The 22,485-nt window shown below is 41.7% G+C and overlaps 1 protein-coding gene across 1 annotated transcript in view; it reads left to right on the forward strand.

The window, feature by feature from the left end:
- The first annotated feature begins 1,419 nt into the window (after positions 1-1,419).
- Positions 1,420-22,485, forward strand: part of DNAJC1 (DnaJ heat shock protein family (Hsp40) member C1) — a 177,485-nt gene continuing 156,419 nt past the window's right edge. Inside the window, exons 1-7 of the mRNA XM_019470988.1 lie at positions 1,420-1,483; positions 1,548-1,709; positions 8,439-8,613; positions 10,164-10,351; positions 11,737-11,833; positions 16,660-16,807; positions 18,016-18,219. Coding sequence (XP_019326533.1) covers positions 1,420-1,483; positions 1,548-1,709; positions 8,439-8,613; positions 10,164-10,351; positions 11,737-11,833; positions 16,660-16,807; positions 18,016-18,219 — 1,038 coding nt within the window. The remainder of the gene's footprint in view (positions 1,484-1,547; positions 1,710-8,438; positions 8,614-10,163; positions 10,352-11,736; positions 11,834-16,659; positions 16,808-18,015; positions 18,220-22,485) is intronic.

Here is a 22,485-nt window from a genome sequence, read left to right on the forward strand (position 1 = left end):
TTTCCTCTTTCGTTTTCATTTGGGCAGTGCAGGTCTCGTGGAGAAGAAGGTGGAGCTTCCCCAGAGCTGTCAGGCGCAGGAGCAGCGGTAACTGTCCTTGACTTCTCTAGTATGAATAGTTTGCTCCCAGCTTGTAACTTGTTCCGTTATATCATGTTGTTCAGAGCTTAAAAAACAAGGATCTTCTGTATGCCTAACCTAAGTATTTCCTTTTTTCAGTCCTAAGATCCAGCGCTTGCTTTTACTGCTGTCACACGCTTTTAAAATCACAGATATGCTGGCTGGAAAGGTAATAATTAGGAGTTTACTGTGGAAAGAAGATAAGATTAGCTGCAGTAAAGATTTATTATTAGAAAATGAATAGCCTCATTTTCAAGATTTAAGAGACTTGTACAAATTACCTGCTGGATGTTTTTTTCTAGTTTCCAGTTCACATTAGTGCCGAAAGAACCATTTGGGGCCTACTACCCAGCTTTTGGAAAGTTTTCTTGTAGTGGAAAAAGTTGTAAGGGATCTGGGAATGAGGACTCATCTGGCTAGTAGATGTTCATAAAAATCTTAATGACTTCAGCAGTCCGAGATGAGGCTGTTGGGGCTGGGCTTGGACTGACTTACTGGAGGATCCCCTCCCTACACGTGGGGTGGTGATAAGTGGAGGGGAAGGGTTGGAAGCAGGCTTTGAAATCTTTGAGTATATCTGTGGCTGGGTTGACACTGTCTCTTTTAAAAATGACTCGGTATTATAAATTGCATGGAAAAAAAAAAAGAGTAGTTCTAATGCACGGGACAGTTTGGGAGCTTGAATCGTGCATAAAACATTTTGGGTTTTCCTACAAAGGCACTTCACAATATTATACATGCCATTTTCATGCTATAGTTTACAGCTTTATGTAAAGAGCATATTCCTCTGAACCGAAAGTGTTTTCAATTTAGTTTGTGTTGCTTTGGAGGGCTTTTTAAGCTAAAATCACAATGTACTTGACTTAAAATGGTGACATTGCTATATATGGAAAAGCTGCTTTACAGCATTTCTAGAGGCTTTTACATACTTCAGTAATTTTACTGTTACTCAGACATCTGTGTGCTTTTAACTCAAAGGCGATGCCGTTGATCTCAGGGGTAACTTGACTTTCGTGGTAATATGCAAGGGAGAAATATAATTTATGGTTGGTTTGACAGTTGGCTTGAAAAGTGGAATGATACGAAAATAATATTAATTCATTTAAAAACAAAAAAACCTTCATAATCAGTTCTAGTCTGGTCGATGTAATATACTGAGCACATGATACTGCAGCTGGGCCAGTGGGTGCTATTGGCAATTGTGGAGTATGTTGCCCTCTGAAATCCGTGCTGATTTTCACTGAACATAATTCAATCTGTTTCTCTGTAAGAAAATTTAGGGGATGTTGTCTTAGTCTCATGGGGCTGAACGGGCTGGCCCTGAAGGTGAGGAGTACTGTGATGCTCCCGCTACAAAGCGAAGGTATATTTTAGGAAAACTCAGCAGATCGTCATTCTCTCCAGGAAAAAATCTTTTTATCACTCAGCCATAAGGCTACGGTACGCAACAGCAGCCTGCTGCTCTGCCAGCTTTGGAGCATTCCTCATAGCACCAGGAGGAGATCTGCGGACATACTGCAATCCCAATATTGAGGCTGAGTACCAGCGCGAGGCTATGAAGCTGTGCATGTCCTGCGAAGACCTGCAAGGTGAGCTGCTGCAGCACGAAGTGATGCTACAGCATTGATGAGACCACCAAAGCAGGACGTTCTTTGTTACCCTTACCTTTTGGGAGGTACAGGGCCGATGAACATGCCACCAAATAAGACTTTTTTCTTTAAATGTTGTCAGTTATGCGTTGAATCCTATTACTGCTCTCTCTCTGACTGCTGGGATTCCTCTTGAAAGATGAGCAGGCTTTGGCCATGCTATTACTAACCTGCAGAGGAACAATAGATTTTTGCAATGATACAGCAGTGCTTAGACATCCGTAAGGGATTACTTCTGGGGTTTGGTACTTTGGATACTCTGCTGATTTAGACAGTCATTCAAAGTGTTCTCCTCAGCCTTTTTGGAGTACGGACCTAGGTGTTGTCTTAGTTTGGAAAGATCTGCCAGTGTCTTTGAAGGCATATACAGCGATACGACGGGGTAAGTATAGGTGAGCACACAGCAGCTGGGGCTGCGGAGGCTGCTGTGGCTCTCCTGGGGACCCAGAGCATCTGCCAAAGCTCCGGCCCCACCAGCCCCAGACGGTCACAGCTCTCAGAGGCAAAACCTGTCCAGCCCCGAGCCCTCAGTGCCCTGGGTTGAGGAGTCCAAAGAAGAAAGAAATCCGTTTGCTTTTGAGGCACTGGCTCAGTCAGCGTCACGTTCAGGCTGTTCACCCATGGGCATATGAAAGCAAAACCCCCTCTCCTCTCTGTGATCTTGTCTCCTTGCTCCGCTGCGTGTTTGGAGCAGTTTTTGTGGTGTGGGTCAGATGCTGCAGGCATCCATCCATCCATCCATCCATCCATCCATCCATCCATCCATCCATCCCTTCCCGTTGCCATCCATCCATCCATCCATCCATTCCATCCCTTCCGTTGCCCCCGCGGCTGGCTGCGCTGCTGGCTTAGCTCCTCTGGAGCAGCAGTTCCTGTCGGGCAGCGACACGAGCGCTGTCTGCACAAGATGAATTTTCTCACTCGCTTTCTCTCTCCTTCTCTCTTCGTTTCCCCTTGGTCTCTCTGCTGGCTTTTTTGCTCCTGAGACCCCTCACTCCCTTTGCTCACCCTCCCTCCCCCCCCCCCCCCAATCTCTCTCTCCCCCCCTTTCCTTTCTTTCTTTCATTTTTCTCGTTTCTTGTATTCTCCCTTCACTTATTTTTCTCTCTATTATCTTTCCTGTCCTCCTCTGCATTCTTTCAATCCCAGCAGGGCTCGCGCATACAAATTGACCCCCTCCCAGCCAGTAATGTGATCGAAGCTCTTTGTGGCTCCTACTATCTCTATGGTAACTATCTCGAGAGTGGTGGTAGACCCAATGCCCCGGCCCACGTACTGTTGTTCTTGCCAGCGTTACGTGCTGACCACATGGGCCTGACTGCTCATTTACAACTACTTCTTATTTTAAAAAAATATTGATACCTTAAAGTGCTTAAATGGGCAAAACGGATCGCATGCTTGAGCACAAACAGTTGTTGGGTTCTTAGGGGTTTGGAAAATGGTTTCTGTGTTCAGAGCTGCTTTGCTTGGCAGATCCCTTGTTGTTTTCTAACCATTGTGGAGTGGCATGTTGGCTGTTTCATGGAAACTCTGGAAACAAGAGTTACGCTGCAAAAATGAGTATCCGCATTGCAAGGTAGCCAGTGGTAGCACAGTGGTGGTGGTGGTGGTTGTAACCACAAGCACAGACTGCGAAAGCATGTAAGAGGGGTTTGCATGTTGTAAATGCTGTGAACTCCTGCTTTTCCCCGTGCTAGCCAGCCTACTGCATATTGCCAGGTGGCTGCTGTAATGCAGGTATTAAAAATGAAATTGTAGGCAAGCGTTGGGTTGATAATATATCTGCTTGTCCACAATCTGGGATTTGTGCAAACGTGAAACAACCATAGGATCTGATGGAAGGAACCACTGAAAAACCTGTGGTGTGGGCAGAAGAAATGGACACGGTGCCTTTTGGCTGTAAGGCTTTCCTCCAAATAGCCAGGGATGCCAGTGGGAATGTGGGCAACCAGGGAGACTTAATGAAATCTAAGGCTGTCTATATTATACCAGATCCATTTGCTCAAGAGACAAGAAACCAGCCCTAGAACTTCTGAATAGCTTAAATTAATTTGATTCAAATACTTGTGGAAATTATTTATGCAGTACGTACGATATTAAAAATGTAATTCCTGTCAGGACTGTACTCCAAATATTGTTCTGTTCTGTTAAATTCTTCAAAACCAGTGTGATTTTTGTCCCCTCTTCCAAATGTGTCTATAATATTTATGTCCAAAAATTGATTCAATTTGTAATATCTGTTAATTCCATTAATAGCATCAGCTTATAGGCAGCAATAAATAAAATCTATGACAAATTTTTCCAAGATTTACCTGGCATTTTGAAATAAATTGTTTCATTTCTTATATAGCTTTGTAGAAATTTCTGAACTTAAAAAGAAGTCAACTAGCCTTATTATATCCTGACATTACATACTGCCACATCACTTAGGATGTGCAATGTCAATCAGTTAACTACACTTTGCCAGCCTTTCTGCTACATGAAAATGCACTGCAAAACCAACACCATCCTATTTGAATCTCTACAACCCTCAAACAATTACACTGCAGTGTTGACACTGAAAGCATCATTTTGCTCGAATCCTTGGCAGGAATAAACTTCAGAAGATGATTATTAGATTTTTCAGCTGGCTGCATAATCTATATTCACAACTTTATTAATCGTGTAGTCCACTTAACTGTATATCGATTGTGAGTTCTACATCTACCTGCCTGTGGACAAATCAACATCTATAAACTGCCCTTTTGGGTGAAATCCTGTCAGCGGTGAAAGGGTTAACACTGTGGGCATTTAAGTGGTCATAATTAACAGTCCATTAAGATGAATGGAGAAAGTTCGCACTTAGCGATGCTATTGTTTAATTCTGTCTGTTTACAGACTCAAGAGGACAACAGCGCGGGGCTTGACATTGCCCAGGGTTTGCACTAGGGCAGTTAGGAATCGCATTTTTAAATAAATTATAACCTTAGATTAAAAAAAAACAAAAAAAGCGAAAATCCTTTGGGAAACACATTTCCTGCTTTGGGGGGTTTCTGTTGTCCCAATTCACGCCCTTGAATAAGTGGGTTTGATACTAACTACCATTTTGCTTTCCACTGAACCAATCCACCAAAACAAAGCCCTCACTATACTTAATCCCCTCCCCGTTTCACAATGATTTATATAAGCGATGGATTTTGTAGCCGGTTATTAATAGGGATGCGGGAGGAACTCAGCTCTGCTAACCTGGAACGGTTCTCCTGGTTCTGACGGATGGCTGCTCTTTTGCAGGGTTTGACATTTGATATAAAATCCCACTATTAATATCATCAATGTTGAGCATTAAAAACATGAAACAGGACACAAACCCAACATATCAGCCTAGAAAATCTCTACTGTAAAAAAACTTGGTTTCATTTGCCTTTTGCACCCTGAAGATTTTACAAAAAATCATTTTTCAACCTTTTCTCCGGTGAAGTTGGAAATTTATTTTGTTAAAAGGAAGCTGAATTTTTCATGTAATCTGTTCATTCCGAGCTTGGAAGCTTTAAAAAAAATAAGTAACAAGACCACAGCTATACCAAGACTCGCAACAAAATCCTGGGTGTTGCTAACACTACACTGCTGAAGAATGCAGCTCAGCTTTCGCAGCAAGTCTGAAGTCAGAGCTCCCAGGAGAGCTGGGATGGGCCCAGGTGGAGAATTCACTATTTGAACGAAAAACTTTTTAGCCAAAGTGCAGTAGTGAAACTGCTAGAGAAGCCTATCATTTCGAAGTAATACGTAGTTCTTTTTAAAAGGTCTCCATTTTATTGGTACAATTTTTTCCTTGTAAACGATTGTGAGTGTAATTAATTATAGGCAATAAATTGTAAGTGCGTTTCATAGCTCCTGTATGTCTAGCTAAATGACAGCACTCAGAAATGCAGTCATTAAACATACTGAAGAGCAATAGAATAAGTAGTTATTTCCACTAGATTTTATTCTTTATTTTGGTATCAGAGTGCCTGAAAAAAATATGACAAATATCAACATTTCTATGAAAATGTTTTCATTACTCATGTCAACGTAAATTAGTGACAAATTTTTGCAGACACGGTTTTGGTCTTAAGGACAGGGATGCTTGCTGAAAGATAACCTCGAAATACAGTTATAGAATTATGTTACCTGTTCTTGTTAGAAATAACATATTCATGAATGAATATGGTTTTGCATGCCGTCTACAGTTTGGCTTTCTAGTGCCTTCAAATGTAACTTTGAAATTTAAAAATACAATGCTTTTTTAAAAATTAATGTTGATGTTTTGGTAAGAACACTCGATGTTAATTTTAGCAAGTATGTGCTTGGTTAAATTTGAATTAGGCCATAATACCTTACACTTATTAGCATTAAAAATGCACCTGAAAGAGCCAGAATGGTTCCTGGAGATACTTTGTAGAAAATTTCCTTTTATTATGTTTTCCTGGCAAATCAGATTTATAGAAAGGTAAATTGCATAATTTTAAAATAAAGTATTTGAAATTATTTCAGCAACTTGAATCCTACATGTCTCTGCTTAATACAAATTGTTAATATTTTGAAAACATTGAAACTGAAAACAGCAGTCTGAATTAACAGGAAGAAGTACTTTATGCTGTATGCCCCCAGTAAAACTGTGAGTAAAATTTTTAAATGTAATAATTGATTTCATTTATTAAAAATAGAATAGAAAAAAACATAGGAGAGAGCCTCGGGGACTAAAGCTGTGTTTGAAGAATGGTAGAATTCTTACTCTTTAAACAGGAATTAAAAGAGTTAAAATAAGTTTTAGCATCCTTCTTTATCTCCTTGAGCCACTATCTTTATCGGACTAAACAAGTGAACTCCAGCAGATGATAATTAAAGATGGACTGGAATTTTTACTGAAGACATGAAGCCTATTGAATTCATGGCTCGTGGTTCACAGATGAGCTGCAGCTCCTGAGCACACCTCTGCTGACTTCACTGCTCCTGAAAGCTTTTTAGGTGCTTTAAGAAAGGCTTCATGCAGGAACAAGCCCCTTTAGATCAGTGTGACAATTAGGGCGTTCTCCTGGGAAGCTGGTTTGAATCCCCTGAGGCTGGGAGTAGGATCTGAGCTCATCTCTTTTACTTTCTGGTGGTATTGCTGCAGCTGGAGTCTGGCAAAAAAATGAGGAACTCCGAAAATGTTAGGGTTATTCCATGAGGGGCATCTCATCCCAGTTTTTGAATGGAAATAGCTGTTGCTGCTGTATTTTATGCTGAATTCAGTGCAGCTGAGACCCGGCAGCAACGTGCCTGCTAGAGCAAACTCAAGGTTGAGGCACACAACAGTCCTCGGTTGTTCAGTTGCCATCTCCAGGCGGCAGCGGTTCCGGGCAGTCACAGAACAAGAAGTCGGGATACCGGGATTTCCTCGTTAAAAGGTAGTCAGCTGCCTCCTTTCAGGTTCCTGTGAAGCGAGGAGAGGGTTTGGGAGGTCCATGCTTGAAAGGAGGCAGTGGTGTCCTCCCAGGCCTTCATTCGGAGCCTGTGGATGCTGTCCACTTTCCAAAAGCTTCACAGCTGCGTCTTTCGAGTTTGCGTGAGCTGTGGCAGGACCACAGGGTGTTTCTCCTTCCGTATGTGATAGCTGAAGCGAAGAGGCGATTGATCTTGATTATTCAGTCTGTTGTGTAGGTGGGTAGGCGTGTAAGGGAGCTTACCTGTCTTTGCCTGTGTGGTATTTATTTTTTAAGATTTGTGTTTCCCAGTCTACTGGTTTCAGTAATAATCTTTGTGTAGGGGCATCTTGTCAGCAGCTTGAGGGCTGAATGCAATGTGAATACTTTTTTTTTCCTCTTAAAAAAAAGGCATATTTTACCTTTCCTTTTACCTGATACTCCATTCTCTGGTGATTCTTGATTTGTATCACTGCTTTAATTCATCTCTAATTGCAATCGCTGCCAGTTTCAGCGACAAGCTCTATACGCTTTTTCCTTCTCCTTGATTTGTACAGTAACTGACCACAAATCCTTTGCCTTCCCCAGAACATAAGACATTGGTTTCCACAGATTAGGAGCTGACTGGTTGCAGGATGCTCAGTAAATGTTCTTCCTAAGAAGTAAAACTGTGCTTTAAATGTAAAAGTAAAACACCAGCCTTTAAATGATGATGTCAAAATGTCAGAGAGGAAAGTGGCCATATGTGAGGTCATGAGGCCCGCTGATGCGTAAAGCAACCAGCCTTGAAAGTCAACTGCGGACGGGAGATGGACAACTTCTTGCGCCAGGATCATACCACACAGGAAGGGCACCTGGGGAAGCAGCGCTTCTCCTGGAGATCGTGGGCACTGAACTGGCAGGCATGCTGTGGGTTGTCCTTGTAGGAAGGAGAGAAATAATGTATGTTAAATGCCCACTGGCTTTTCTTTTAACTTTTATTACTAGGTAAAAAGGGTTGCAGTCAGATTCCAGTGACTAGTCAAATCTAACTTTACAATTTAAAACAACGGGATTTTACTAAATTCCTTGGGTAACTATTCTACAAGCCTTTAAACACAGTGCCTAAATTCAAGAAAAAACTAGTATGAGTTCTGGTGAATTTTGGAACACATTCAAAAAGTGAATATTTATGAGAATGGCATAATATATTTATTCTGGATACAAGACCTGCAGATTTCCTTCATGTGTTTTTTTTTTTTAAACTCAGGTTTAACTTCCCTCCTTACGACTCTCTCATGTCTAGCCCTGCACACTTCTTCAAATGAGAGGAAGAAGGAGAATTTGCGAGTCTCATCCTTGTATTGGACTCGAACTTACTTACGCTGGAGAGTTATGCATATATGGCAACAGGGTCGTGGATCTTGGTTTATATCAAGATTGCGGTGAGGTTTTTGAGTGCTGTGGATTTTGTATATACGTTGCTGTATATGCAGTTAGACTTACTCAACTTGATGCGATCGTATCAAGCTAATACTTCCAGTCTATTAGTCTGTGGTGCAGGTTTGCCTAAAAGAGACAGGGTGTTTTTTGCAGAACACAGACAACAACCATTGAAAAACCAAGTGGCTGTTAGGGTACGCTATTGAAGAAAGAAAACTGCTAGAACGCAACAGTGCTTTCAGAGAGTAGGCATTTTCTCCAATGTGTGTAATGACTGACAAGTGATCTCTGCTCCCGAGTGCTTGGATGTGGTCTGGGAAATCTCATCCTGGTGGTTGTTACAGGCAGGACTGTACGGATTGCGCTTTGGCCTCTGAGCCAGCCTCTCGTTGGCATCTGTGCTCTAAGCATGGTCTTCCACCAGCAGCAGCAGATGATGCCAAATGATACCGATATAATTTTCAAGAAATTGCAGAGTGTTTTGTTAAGAATTATAATCATATTTAATAACAATTTGAAGGTACTGGAGACTAGCATGTTTTCTGTATGTCAGACATGAAATTTCCAACTGTTCGCTTTACTGTGTGCTACCTAGGAAAGCTTTTCTGAAAGTCAGTTTAAGGCACTGAGATAACTCTAATGCATAAATGGGTTTTGCTAGTATCTATTGTAGTAATAAATGAATCACTGCTCGCTTTCAAGACCAGGCAGACAGTTAACTTGGGGTTCACGTGATGGTTTTTCATTTTACTGGACATAAATTCACATCTCACAGGTTGATATAGGGTGGGTTTAAACACTCATTTTAGGTAAAACAGCCATTATTTTCTGCAAAGGACAGCCCATAGCTCCTGTAGCACCTGCTGTCTGTCTCTGGGACATACCAGCACGTTATGCAGTTGGTTACCTCTGGTTTTGTAGTATGAATTCATTCGTTCAGGGCTAGCGCTGAGTGTAGGTGCCTGCAGCTGCCAAGGATGTCTGTGATCCCAGCTGTTCTTCAAGGTGCAGTGGTGTTTCTGCGAGAGGATAGCTTCAACTTTGCGGCATATCTAGTTTGTGTAACTTTTGGATTTGTAGAGTGTAACCATGTGTGAGAGAAAGGCCATTTGAAATATCTGGCAACTGTAAAAGTATCACCTGCTCTGCGAGATTTACTGATGGGGTATTTGGATCTCTTCCTAAAACTCCTGGTATGGAAATTTTTGAGGAATTGATGCCATACTATTTACTAGCTGTATGATTTGGCATGGGGTTCTCTGCTGGCGGTGCCACGGGACTGGTCCCACCTTGAAATGTTGTGATCCACGTTAGGCCTCGGTATTTGAAAATTGTTTGTCTTTACTGGCAGATGCTGGAGGAAGATCAGAGCTGCAATTAACCTATTTACAGTTAAAGCTTACGCATGACTTAGAAAAAAACCCTAAACTTTAAACCAAAAAAGATTTAAAAGTTATAGAACAAATGACTGAGTAGAGCAAATCTGTGTTTAATTAACTATAAAAATGGTTGCAAATGTTTTCAAAAACTTTTAACATTATGGGTTGGGAAGTTGCTATTTTGGAAGCTCTCAGCAAGTGGCACAGCTCTCCGGGGAGTATGTGGGTGGTGGAAATGCTGCGCTGGCGTGGGTGATGGAGCCAGGTCCCCCCCAGGAACGACGATGCCTCTACCAGGAAGCAGCTGAGTCCGGGACTGTGCCTGGTGCTTGCCTGCACAGAGGAGTCCAGCTCGATGGACGTGCGCGTGTTTTTAGCTTCTATTGCCACTTCTGCTGCTGAGAAAATTCAAATCATTTGGCGTTTCCTCAGAGACACTTCCTCGTGCAGTTGCCTTGGGGCCCAAAATAGCATTACTGACCTCAACGTGGACCATCCCTCCTGCACATCATTTGACCATTAGCCTAAGGGGATTGTCTCATACAAATAAGTTAGCTGCCTTCCTGGGGCGCCCAGTATGCGTGGAGATCAGAAGAAAGCGGAGAAGGGTGAGGTGTCTGAGGAAAGCCCGTGCTATCAAATGTTGCAACTGCAGATGTCTGGCAAAATCTTTTCCAAGGGGCTGGAACAAGGGGCTAGTTTTAAGAATTGATCTCCAGTTATTAGCTGCGACTGAAAGGGATGACATAGGAAAAGAAAAAGTGTTGGTATTTCCAGAGCAGGCAGTATTTCCGATTATATTAGTTTATTATAGAGAAGCATCCAAAACTCTCAGCCTCCTCAACGCCTAAATAGCAGAGATTGGCATATAATGAGTAGAAATACGGTGTATATTTGCCAATTTAGGCTGCAAATCTAACTTCTGATCCTTTCCAACATATCACTGGCCAATATAAAAAATGTTTTTGTGGCAGAAGCCTATGAGAACTGAGGTGTTTCTTGGGGAGTAATAGGAGTTGAATGTTTAAAAAATTTTGTGTTTACTATCTGGGGAGCATTATTAAGAAGTATTTAATTTCTTTCAAAAAATTCAGCCCTTATATAGAATAAAGTAAACCCTGCAAAAAACCCCAAACAGGCTTTGAAAACTATTTTAATAATGAAGCTGAACAAATAAGTTAAAAAATATTCAGTGTATGTAAATAATATAATAACCGTGATCTCAGCTCACAAAAGTAATAAAGTTTTCAATTTCTTTAACTAATATCTCTATATTTTAATTATTATCTGATGGATTAGAACATTTGATACTTGTCTTGAGTAGCTCTTGGTCATTGTTGTAGTAGCAATAATAAACTCTGTTCCAGTTGTGTGGTCAGATGAGCATACAGGCATATCATGGGAGATTTTTACATGTGTAGATTTAAAATCTTTCTCACATACGAATGTTTGTACATTATTTGTTGAGCACTACTCAGTTGCAAACGCAACTATCACACTTTGCTTCTCAGCAGGCTTTTCTTAGCAGTCCTGATTAATGCTTTTCCTCATCCATTTTCACTGGGGATAAGTCGATGTCTCATTGAGTCTCGGTGATCTTGACAGCCCTGCTACTGAGAGCTGGCAAAGCTATTCTACCTGTCGTTAGCACATGTCAGGGAACTCACTTCTTGCAGCTATGATGATCTTCCAGCAGATACCATTTTTCATTATGGAGGTGACCATGTAACTTTTTAAAACTATCAGTTTATGCTGAACCCTTAAGCCCAGCGTGCAAACACTGGGGGGAAGATGCTGCTCTGCAGGCACTGCTGCTGCTCACAGCTCTGCCATCTGTCCTGAGGTACGTGGATGAAACCCCAATAAACACAGCATGTGAGTACCTCACAGTTGTTGTCATTTTTCACAGCCTTCTGGTGAGGTAGCAAAGTTATTTCAGTTTTACAAGTGCCAACAGAGGTACCGAGTCACTGCAGTCCAAATCCTCAAAGAGATTTAGATAACTAGTTTCCACATAGGCATAAATAGGAACCTGAATCCTGGTCTGTCACGTCCCACACAGGCTGCCAAAACACCGGTCCAAACCCAGCTGTAAGCGATGACACAGTCACACGCCCAAAGCTTTGATGGGACACTACAAACCCTCCCTGCTAACCTGGAGGGAACCGGCACATGAGATGTCCTCGGCAGGGAAGGACAGTGGGGCTGCTGCTTGGCTGGTGCCGGCCCCAGTTAGACATCGCCTGTCTGATGCAGGTTCTGCAGATCCTTCCCACCAGCACGAGCTTCATTTTTTTTTCTTTGTAAAAGGAGGAAAATATTTGTTTCAGGGCGTAAGACTTAAGTCTCAAAGGCTACATGGGTGTTGTTAGGATCTGGTAATTTTACTGTTATGGAATAAGCTGCTGATGGGGGAAATTTCCTTGTAATGCTAGGAGTTGCAGTTCAGAAAACTTTCACTGGCCTAACAAAGTAGAAACATTTACAGGCCTCATCAGGAGTAAGTAATAACTTTAATGGAGCAGTTAATTAGTTCTGCTCTTTTCAGACTGGATCATTAGAATTTAATGAGAATTAATAATTTCATAAAGCATGGAAATATATTGCCCCAAGCAAAATACGGTAGCACACATTTCACAAATAGCTATTTTAAATGAATGCGGTGACATTTTCTCATATTGTTGGATGATCTATAATATTTTTATGTAGCAACTCTAGGTAAAGTATGTATTTGGCTCACATTACGAAGTGTGTTACTGTTTTAAGATAAAAAGTTCCCTTTGTTTGTGAATAGGAATATAAACCTAAATACAGCGATGTAAATGTGATTCTTTATCACTGTTGGCTTTTTTCTTGAGCATTGTAAAGGCAAAGCTACTGACCACCTAGAAGCATCATTGAAAAGCAGCAGAATTCCTTTGCCATGTCCTATAATATTCTTGTGTCAGATCTATCACGCTACTTATCTGAGTAAAACAAGCACATTACCTGTGTGAGAATAAGATGTCATAAAAGAAGGACAGAAAATATTTATCAAACAAATATATTTGGAGCTATTTTAGTTTGACATCATCTGACAACATAATAAGTAATGTAGCAAGCAACACACAACATTTCATTTAAGGGGATTTTTTTTTTTTTAGTCTAGCACTTTATGTAAATGGTTATCTACAGGTTTTGTGTCTAAATTATTGTTCATGGCATAAAGGGAAACCATTTCTCATTTCCAGATTCTGGGCTGGTTTAAATTGGCCTGACTTCCACTGACCTTCATGAGGTTGCACCGATGTGCGTGAGTGGAGGATGGGGCCCAAACACTTTAATGAAGGCTTTGGAAGCCCTAGGAGAGAGGGGAGGAAATTCCTTCTGGTTCAAGTGTCCAAAGCTATTGTATATGCTATAACTGGTGATGACTCTTCTTCACAGAGTTTTTCCTTTGGTGCTTGAATATATAGATGACATTCTTTATTGTATTCATTGCAAATTAAAATAGTTGATCAATAAAACTGAAAATTTGGTGGATATTATGAACTGGCTTTCTGCATGTGGCCTGGATTTGCAGGCTAAACAAACACAGCATAAAATGGAGGCAGCCAAAAAAAAGTGTTGATCCTGACCCCTCATCCCTGTAGTGTGATGCAACATATGTAAGTCTAACACAGTTAAATCCGTATAAAGCTGGTGCAGTGGGGCAGAGATTCAGACTTGCATAGTTTCTAATCTTATTCCTGAAAGATTTATAGCCTGGATTAAACATGTCAGAGTGAGTAAGGGCCAAAGTAGAGCTCCCCTGTCACTAGGGCTAGGCTGTGGTTCCCTGTCATCATTAGAACACTGTTTGTGGGGAGATCTGAATTCCTCTTGCTGTAGCAATACCTAGCCAAAGCACAGAAAGATCAAACTATTCAGCTTTTCATGATGGTCCAACCCATTTCATTTTTCAAAACTGCAGAGCAGTAAAATGAACGCTTCTGACTCGCTGGCTCTTCTGAGCAAAAAAATAGCAAGAGAAAACCCTGGCTCAAACTTCAAATACATAATACATCTCCCATCACAGATGTGAAAGAAAATTACCCACCAGATATTTTTTCAGTAGACCTTTGTATTTAAAATGAAAAATGTGATCTTTAAAGATTTTCAACAGTCAGATGAAAAACTGCTAGCTCTCTATATATTAAAAACATATATATATAGGTTGAAAACTCTGCAGGAGATGAATAATTGGAGTGAGTGTTCCAAGTATTGGCCATCCAAATATGCAACAAACTGTATTCTACTTTTTTTTATTAACTTCTATAGGATTTAAGACTAAAAGATATTTTTTCTCAGCTTCTTTTTCGTCTTCCAAGCATGATGCTTTCTGTTACTATAATGATTGTTATATACTGCAGCAGCACTGAGACACTAGTGATTGGAAAGCGAGAGCTACTGTTTTCATATAACAAAAAGACAATCTCTTCCAGAAAGCTGGCAAATACAAGAATATAGGAGAGGGGACAGGTGGGCACAACAGAGCAGGGAAGACGTCGTAACGGCACCGCTTATTGTATGTGCAACTGTGAAGGGTGAGATTTGACCACTACTTGGTAATCGTTGAGTGGGGAGTTGAACAGACACACGACATGGCAGCATTTTAAAATCCTCGGGGCCTGATGCTAGCTGTGGTACCTGCAAGCAGCACTGGGAGCAAGAGACCTGCCCGGTCTTCCTGCTGCTTTCTCTTCTCTGCTGGATCATGTGCTGGAGGTGGCCCAGGTTCAGCCATGATGGCCATTTTCTGTTCCTGTTCTGCAAGAATTTTCCCTTGGTCTCCCTAAGCAAGTGGGAAGGTTAAGGAAGAAGGAGGGCTCACGTCTGGTACCTCAGTTACTTTATTTCTACCTGCTTAGGAGGGGTTGGTGCCATGAAATGACGGTGCATTCCCCGTGGGAGGACAAGCGGTGGAAAACTCTCCGTGCCTGCTGCCTGCCCCGGCACATGCAGGTAGCAGGCAGCCTTACACTGCTCCTCCTGGCTGGCCCTGCTAAGGAGACTGCTGGGGTTTTCCTCTTGAAGCCCGCCTTACACTGGTCTCCATCTTCACAGGGGTCAGGGCCGTGAGGAACAATTGTTTTTCACTCATAATGGGTCTTTCCTCACAATAATGTGTGAAGAAAGCGAATGGAGATAATGGCTCTTCTTTCTGGTCTAACCCAGACCTTTTATGTTATTTTAATGTTGGTTTAGGTTTTAATTAGAGAGCAATCGGCATCAGCAGTTGTACACTTGATCATATATCATATGATCTAAAACCTAGCTACTTGATCCCATAAGATCATTAGTATCTTATTGCTGTATTTTATTAAATATTGATGCCAAAGTTTTCTTTTCAGCATTGGCAAATTCTTTTAGTCAATTAACAATAAAATAAAAATCTTTCAGTTTGGTGAGAGCTACTGTAATCATATTTACTTTGCAGTTTATTACCATATGTTTAAAATGTTTGTATGTTTGTATTACACCTAAAAACATCATTAAAAGAACATTAAATCTGCAAAGTGTAGTATTCTGAAATTAGGAAATGATGGAAGTATGTTTTCCTGTGCAACTTTAAAAACTCTTTAGGGAAATCAGAACTGCATGTTAGCTGCCTGGACTCTGTATACAGGGCGTGAGGCAAGGCAGGCGCCTCCAGATGGGATATAAACAAACCCATGCGATGGCCTGGGAGCCACCTACACTCATAAATTGGGAGTGTGAGAGACAGGGCTCCATCTGAAATTTGAGCTCTCTCCAGAACCGAGGCACCTGACTGCGGTCAGGAAGGAGCTTCCTTCGCGTGTGTGGGACCTGCAGCCTGCAATAAGCAGCTGTGCTGATTTACGCTCCTTTCCCCAGGGGAGAGGGACATCGGGAGAGTCTCTGAGAGAAAGGCCTATTAATGGGGGAAACTCCACAGTTCCGTTCCGCAGTGAAATTTCTATTTACTTCAGGGAGAGTGTAACATCCTGGCTGCTACGAGGCTGCTTATGCATTGTGCATACGATTGTAACTGGATAAATGTAGGAATTGTTGGAGGAGTAGCCGCTGGACTCGAGGGCTCCCTGTCTCAGGCATTACCTCCACTGCTAGGTATGGAGATGCGCTCTTGGCCACTTTCTGTGGCTCAGTGGATCTTCACTTCTTTGCTGAACTTCAGCACACCTTCAAAATGATGGGGTTAAATGCCCCCAAACAGATTTGCCCTGTAGATGGGAGCTAAGGGCATTTGAACTCTCTTCAGTCTATGGAGAAGTAGCCTAAATCTGCTGTTCCTGCGCAAGTCCTCAATCAGGAAACGATTTTATAGAAGGGATTACTGCTGCTAACTTCAGGGGCATCATAAAACCAGTGATCTGTGCTCCATCTCTGGAAAGAGAGGCTGGAGGTACGAGAGACAGTTTCAGGCTGTGCATCCCAAATGGATACAAGTATTCACTGCAGCCCCAAGGGAAGCGAGCAGCCACCACAAGCAGTGAGATTGAAGAACTGCTCGTGTCCTCAGTGTACTTCTCTAGCAGAGGGCTAAGGACTGTTTGCTTTTAAACGAAATTCTTTTATACGTTTCAAGAGAGGCTTGGAAAGCAGGCACAAGGCACACAAACCCAGCTCTGATTTGACCTTCACTGTTCTCCCTTTCTTTTTGTTCAGGAGGATCTTCAAATTTGTATATTCTGAAGGTTTTGCACGGTCTCATTCTGGATCCAAGTTTGAACTCTGGGGCTACCATTCATGTCAGCACAAGAAAAACTTCACAGCGAGCAAAGTTCCTGCTGCTCCACCCCACATAGCTACACTGGTAGCTTTTCCCCTTGCAATGGGTTGCTTGGAAAACCTTTGCCTGGTGTCCTGGCTAGAAGCTATTGGACCTGACTAAAGTTTGTGGGGCTGGGAGCTATTTAAATAATAGAGGATTTGGGCACCACTTTAAAATGCTGTTTTCATGAGTACATAAATCCCATTTAGCAGTATTTTTGTCAAACTTCTACTTTATGTGATGTTCCCTATGTGATGGTATATGATACAACCCTAAAATTTATACTTCAGTGTGTTTCAACCTCAACTTCTGGCTGAGTTCTTCAGCTGGTGTGGATTCATGTAGCTCCTTTGGCTTTAGAGGAGATATGATGATTTACACCAGATAAAGAGAGGATCCCTCTTTCTAATGTAATTTCCTTGGGTTTTTTTAATGTGGTATTTTTCTGTCACTTCATTTTTCATTCTTTTACCAAGAATCTTAAATGTTTTCCTGTAAACATTAAAAATCCACTTGTGTCTTTGGCATCAAATATAACAATAGGACTTGGGTTTACATCTCTCCATGGTACAATATAGAGGCATTGCCAAAAGCTATCCACTATCATTACAAACATGGGAATGGAAGACATATATAAACATAGAAGTGTAACCTCTTTCTCCAATAAGAGTTTATAATAGCAACAGTGAACTTGACCCAGTGCATTTCCTGTAGGGATAAGGTGACCTGCAGGGGTTAATGGCCCGTGGCTTTGCCTTGGGCTATCATCTCACCCAGCCAGTGATTAATCCTGGAGAAATGCCCTTTGCTCCCATCATTATCCCTTAAATGGAGCCTTTAGAATTCAAAATGATTTTGGAATGGAATTTACCACTGCCCTGCACTCCATTCATTGCAAGGAACTTTACTGTAACTGCATGTCACACTTGCATAAATAACCTTCAGAGTGAAAAAAAAAAAAAAAGGAAAGAGGAAAGGACTGGCCCAGAGAAAGGGAACAAAACTCCAGTGCAGGCTACCACTGCCGGTAATATTCCAACAACAGGGTGATGCAATACCAGGAGGATACAACTGCTGCAGCGAGTGGAGGTAATCAGAAAGTCCTAAAATATTTGCTGTATGTAAGAATTTTCCTGTGCAAGCATTAACCGTAGCATATTTTCAGGCAGCAATGTATTATGTTTTTGTTTGTTTACTTAGCTGGTTCCCAGACATATTCTTGAGAAACTAGGTTCTCTTCATAATCTTAGGACAGCAAGGTCCCTGCACTGGAAGCGCGTGGTCTGAAGAGCTGTCTAAGGAACCGGCTTATTCCCTTGGACAGGCGGAGTGCAGAAAAGACTGCGAGTGCCAAGGTAGCGTTCTGCATCAAAACCAGAAAGCTTCAGCTCATCTGCTGCACTCTCCTGCAGGTCTATCGCCTGCAGATTGTTTCTGCTAGCATAGCAGCTCAGGTACTTGTAGAGCATATTGCTTATATTTTATTCCTGAGAAGGCAGTAAAATCTGTTGTAGTACAGCAATCTGCACCCTCAGTTCTATACTCCCCTCTTACACCATCTGATGTAGGTTTCATACCTGGCTATATTAAGATAAACATGCCTAGTACACAAGGCTGTAGAAGCAATTAAATTTACTTACTGGTTTTTATCTTTTAATAGACACAAGTTTTCTCGTACGCTATTTCAATCAAGGAATGTTCCAAATAGGAAGTTATTCAAGATCAGTGCTGGACAACCAGTTTAACATAACTCTACCATTAATACACTGGTGGCTAAAGTCTGCAATGCCATCCTTGCAGGCTCTCATGTTATCTGCACTGATCACACCCCCACCTCATCAGGAAACATATTCCTAGTGTATTCAGAGTCATTTTGCATGTGGAACCATGTCATCTGTTGCATGTGGCGAGTCTGGTGGTAGTGGTCACCCAGTGTGTGGTTGCATTTTGATCCTAGTCAGGGCCATTTTTATTCAGTAGCATCTTGCGTACTATTTTTTTACTTTATCATGGATGAACCTCAGGCAAGGCAACCTATAGTGCCTGCAAAGTGGAAATGTTCTCCAGCTGGTTCAGGGTTATCAAAGACGGAGTATGGGATGCTCTTCAATAAGCTGCTCACTATTCCTCTGGTGTGTAAACAGCATGCAGCAGAGTGAAGCAGGCCTGTCCAGCTCTGGAAGCCAGCCCTGGGTCCTGAACACACTACCTCTGTGGTGCTTGTCTGCCAGAAGCTGCTGACTGCAATATAGAGCATCTCATAAGCAGAGATGGTCATGGTCTTCTCTTTTACTCTTCCAATGAGTGAACCCAAATCAAGACACTCACAGAAACTGGGCTTCCACACTGTGCCAGCGTTCCCTTCAGGTGGTGCCAGGAGTGGTTTCTGATAAGTATGGGTGATGGTGTGGCCCTTCTCTGAATCCTTATCTTGCTTGCTTACCGTCGAGCCTGAGATGGAGCCTGGTCTCCGGGCTGTGTGGAGCCCTGGTCTCAAATGCATGAACGAGAACTTGGTGGATCTGTGGCTGAAGGTACAGTGCAGGTCAGCATAGGAGGAACATATATGCTGAACAGCTTTAACGTTTGAAGCCTAGACCTTTATGTACTTTGGTTTTAATTTTTAAAATTTACTCCAGCTCCTCTCCTTCTGCAGTAGCCAGAAAGAGCCATGCTGCTATGCTATGGCTTTCTGTTGCTGCTGGGCCACGTGGCAGCAGCGCCCAGAGAGAAGTGCAGTTCCTAGGTTTGGGGACCAGGACTCTGTGGTCGTTTGCTGTCTAAGCTCCTGCTCTGCACTGTGCCAGTCAGACCTGACATAAGGGCAGATAATCCGAATGTGGTTCTTTGGCTTGCTAGCCTTCTTTCCTGATAACAATCTCAATAACCTCTCTTGTATCTCACCCTCCATTCATGGTGTCTCAATTACATTCTAAAGTGGCTGGAGGATGTGTCACACTGTGCAAAGATGGAAGACCTCTTGGGATACTGTTGGAGAGCTGTATCAACCAGAGGGTGCAATGTGGACCCTGGAGCTACCTCTATCTGACCCTCATGTTTTGAAATATTTTCCCCGTGCTTTCCTTAAATTTTCTTCATATTCCAAAATCAAGCTAAAGCCCTGAATATATTTTTGTAACCTGCCTATTAAGTCAGCATTTATTGTAGATAAAGATTTACCATTAATCATTTAAAATAACATGGAAAAGGAAAAAAAGTGAGGACTGTATTTTTTTTTCCATGATGCCTGAAAAAGGCATTAACTGTGTTTATGATATTTGGGTTTTTTCCTGCTTATTTTTCATCAAGATTGCAAACATTATAAAATGATGTTGTTTAATTATCAATACTTATGTAACTACAATGCCTATAAGATTTTTGGGAGAAGTCTTTGCTTCTTTTTTAAGAGAAAGCTGCTAATCAACAGAAGAGATTCCTAGTACATTCTTTAGCAAAACCAAGTATCAGAATAGATGCTTCATATATGCATAAACGTGTGTGTATGAAAAGAGGAGTGCATGCCTTTACTATTGGGAATCATTTCAGTTCTGGAAATCAGAAGGAAAAAAGCTTACAGTTAAATTTTTTAAGTGTTGCAGCTGTTAGGAAAAAAGGAATTTTGTCTGAAAATGAGAGTTCTTACTCTGTTTTACTGGGAAGGAGAAGCAGTAATAAATTGTATCATGTTTACAAGCACCTGTACAAAGTGTTGCCATATGTGTAAAACCTCCAAGCACGCAGGGCCAGTACCGTAGTTGGGACATCCATCCTCCACCCTGTTTTGTTGGAGGAAGGAAGTGTCTTGTCCCCACCTTGGGACTGGGAGAGGCAGTCTGGGGTGGGACCGGTGCTACTGCCATCACTGTAATCCGGGATTATCAAAACTGGACTTATGTCATGCTGTTTACTTAAAGACAATGAAATTCCTAGCTGGTTTCATGTCTTTTTCTGCTATAATAGCAACTACAAGAAAATGTTTAAAACAAGCATATGCCTGAAAATAATCATTGCAAATTCTGTTAAATTCTCCCAACTTTTTCATTTTACCATCAGCTTCAGAGGAATGTTTCATTGTGTGTGTGTAAGGAATCAGGCGCCATGGAACCTAAAACCCGAACGAGACCTCTACATTTTATTAGGGTATAAATAATGGTAATAATTTGATGGGGCTCCTTGAATAACACAGCAACAGAATGGGGTTTGGTTTACAGCATCGTACCTTGCCTTGTCTGTAGGGCTAGTGTTGCAGATTGCTTTCCCACAGATTGGATCCTGCCAGTTAGAAGGTCATAAATGCCCAACTTAATCACTGGCTATGTCTAAAAAACCCAATTTAATCCCTATATAGGGCACCATGTACTTCTCAAAATGCAACTTAACTTAAAAAAGTGAAAATATGTTCCTATTAAGGTGTAGTTGAGGCTGTCATTTGATAATACAGGGGCTGGGACAGAGAGCTGGTCTCAAGCATGTTAATCTGTAAAGGGAGCAAAGCCGGTGGTTGGTTCCACAACACCCCTCTGCTGAGACACTGGAGGGTCCAGGACTTGTCTAAAATTCATTTTCTTCTATAAAATAATTATCTTTTATTTAAAACAAGGGGAGAGAAAAGAGATAAGTTCTTAAAACTTGAAAACAGAAACTTTTGTAACACAATTATTTTTTAAAACAAGGCATTGTTTCTAGCCAGCTCCATAGGTTGGAATTCATGAAACATACAGATGGTATGGCACCTGGATGGCTGTGGACTTCAAGCACCTACTCTGTCTCCTCTTGTCTCTGCTCACAAAGAACTCAAACACAAAATATTACTCAGGGGAATATAAAATGAAAAGCTTCATTGGTCTGAGTAATATTTTGCCCTTTCACTTCCAGCACTGTGGCTGATCATCATGACCTTTCCTTTTCTTAAGGGGAGGTATTAGGAGATGTGTTGCTTTTGCTAACACAACCAAATTGGTTGCTTTCTGAATCACCTGGTAGACATTTTCCAGTGGCAAAGCAATGTCTCTGTGCCCATTCCCTGGTAGAGAGGTCCTTAAGCACAATAGAAGGGGACAGGAACATACAGAGATCCCTTCAAAGTATCCACATAGCTAGTGACCATGTGTATTCCCCAGACAACTTTTTCAACAGAAGAAGAGCAAACAGCCTTCTGGAGGAATTCTTGTTTGCAGAGATTTGAGTGCAGCTGTCAAGTAAGGGTAGCGGAGCTAGTATCGTTCCACAGAGACTTGTGGCATCGTGGCCATGATGCAGCCATTTATCATCAGCCTCTGTCATTCCCAAACCGGGGCCTCTCACGTGATAACACAGAGCGCTGCTGCTCCTTTACTGACTTGGTCCCTGGTTAATCAGTTTGTTCAGGTTTTGAATGCTGTATTCAAGCATATTTTTAACAATGAAAAGCTCTCTGTGCTAAAAGAAAGGTCCTACGTATTTGAGTCACATTCTTTTCTTTCCAATCATTTCAGGTTTTGTGTCACTTGATTTGTACTAGCTGTGGCTCATTATGAGAAGTATTTGTCAGTGTGGACACTAAGGCACGCACAGCCCTACATGTGAAATGTAATTATGGGCAAGGGAATTTCCTGTCCATTCCCTTGAAATATTGTTGCTTAAAACTTGATAGAGTGAAGGTTTTGCAAATTGAAAGAGAGAACCATGAAGAAGGATAGACAGAGGAATAGACAGAGGGGTCCAGAGGTGTCTGATGTCTG

Source organism: Aptenodytes forsteri, unplaced genomic scaffold, assembly GCF_000699145.1.
Source record: "Aptenodytes forsteri isolate BGI_AS27 unplaced genomic scaffold, ASM69914v1 Scaffold336, whole genome shotgun sequence".
NCBI lineage: Eukaryota > Metazoa > Chordata > Aves > Sphenisciformes > Spheniscidae > Aptenodytes > Aptenodytes forsteri.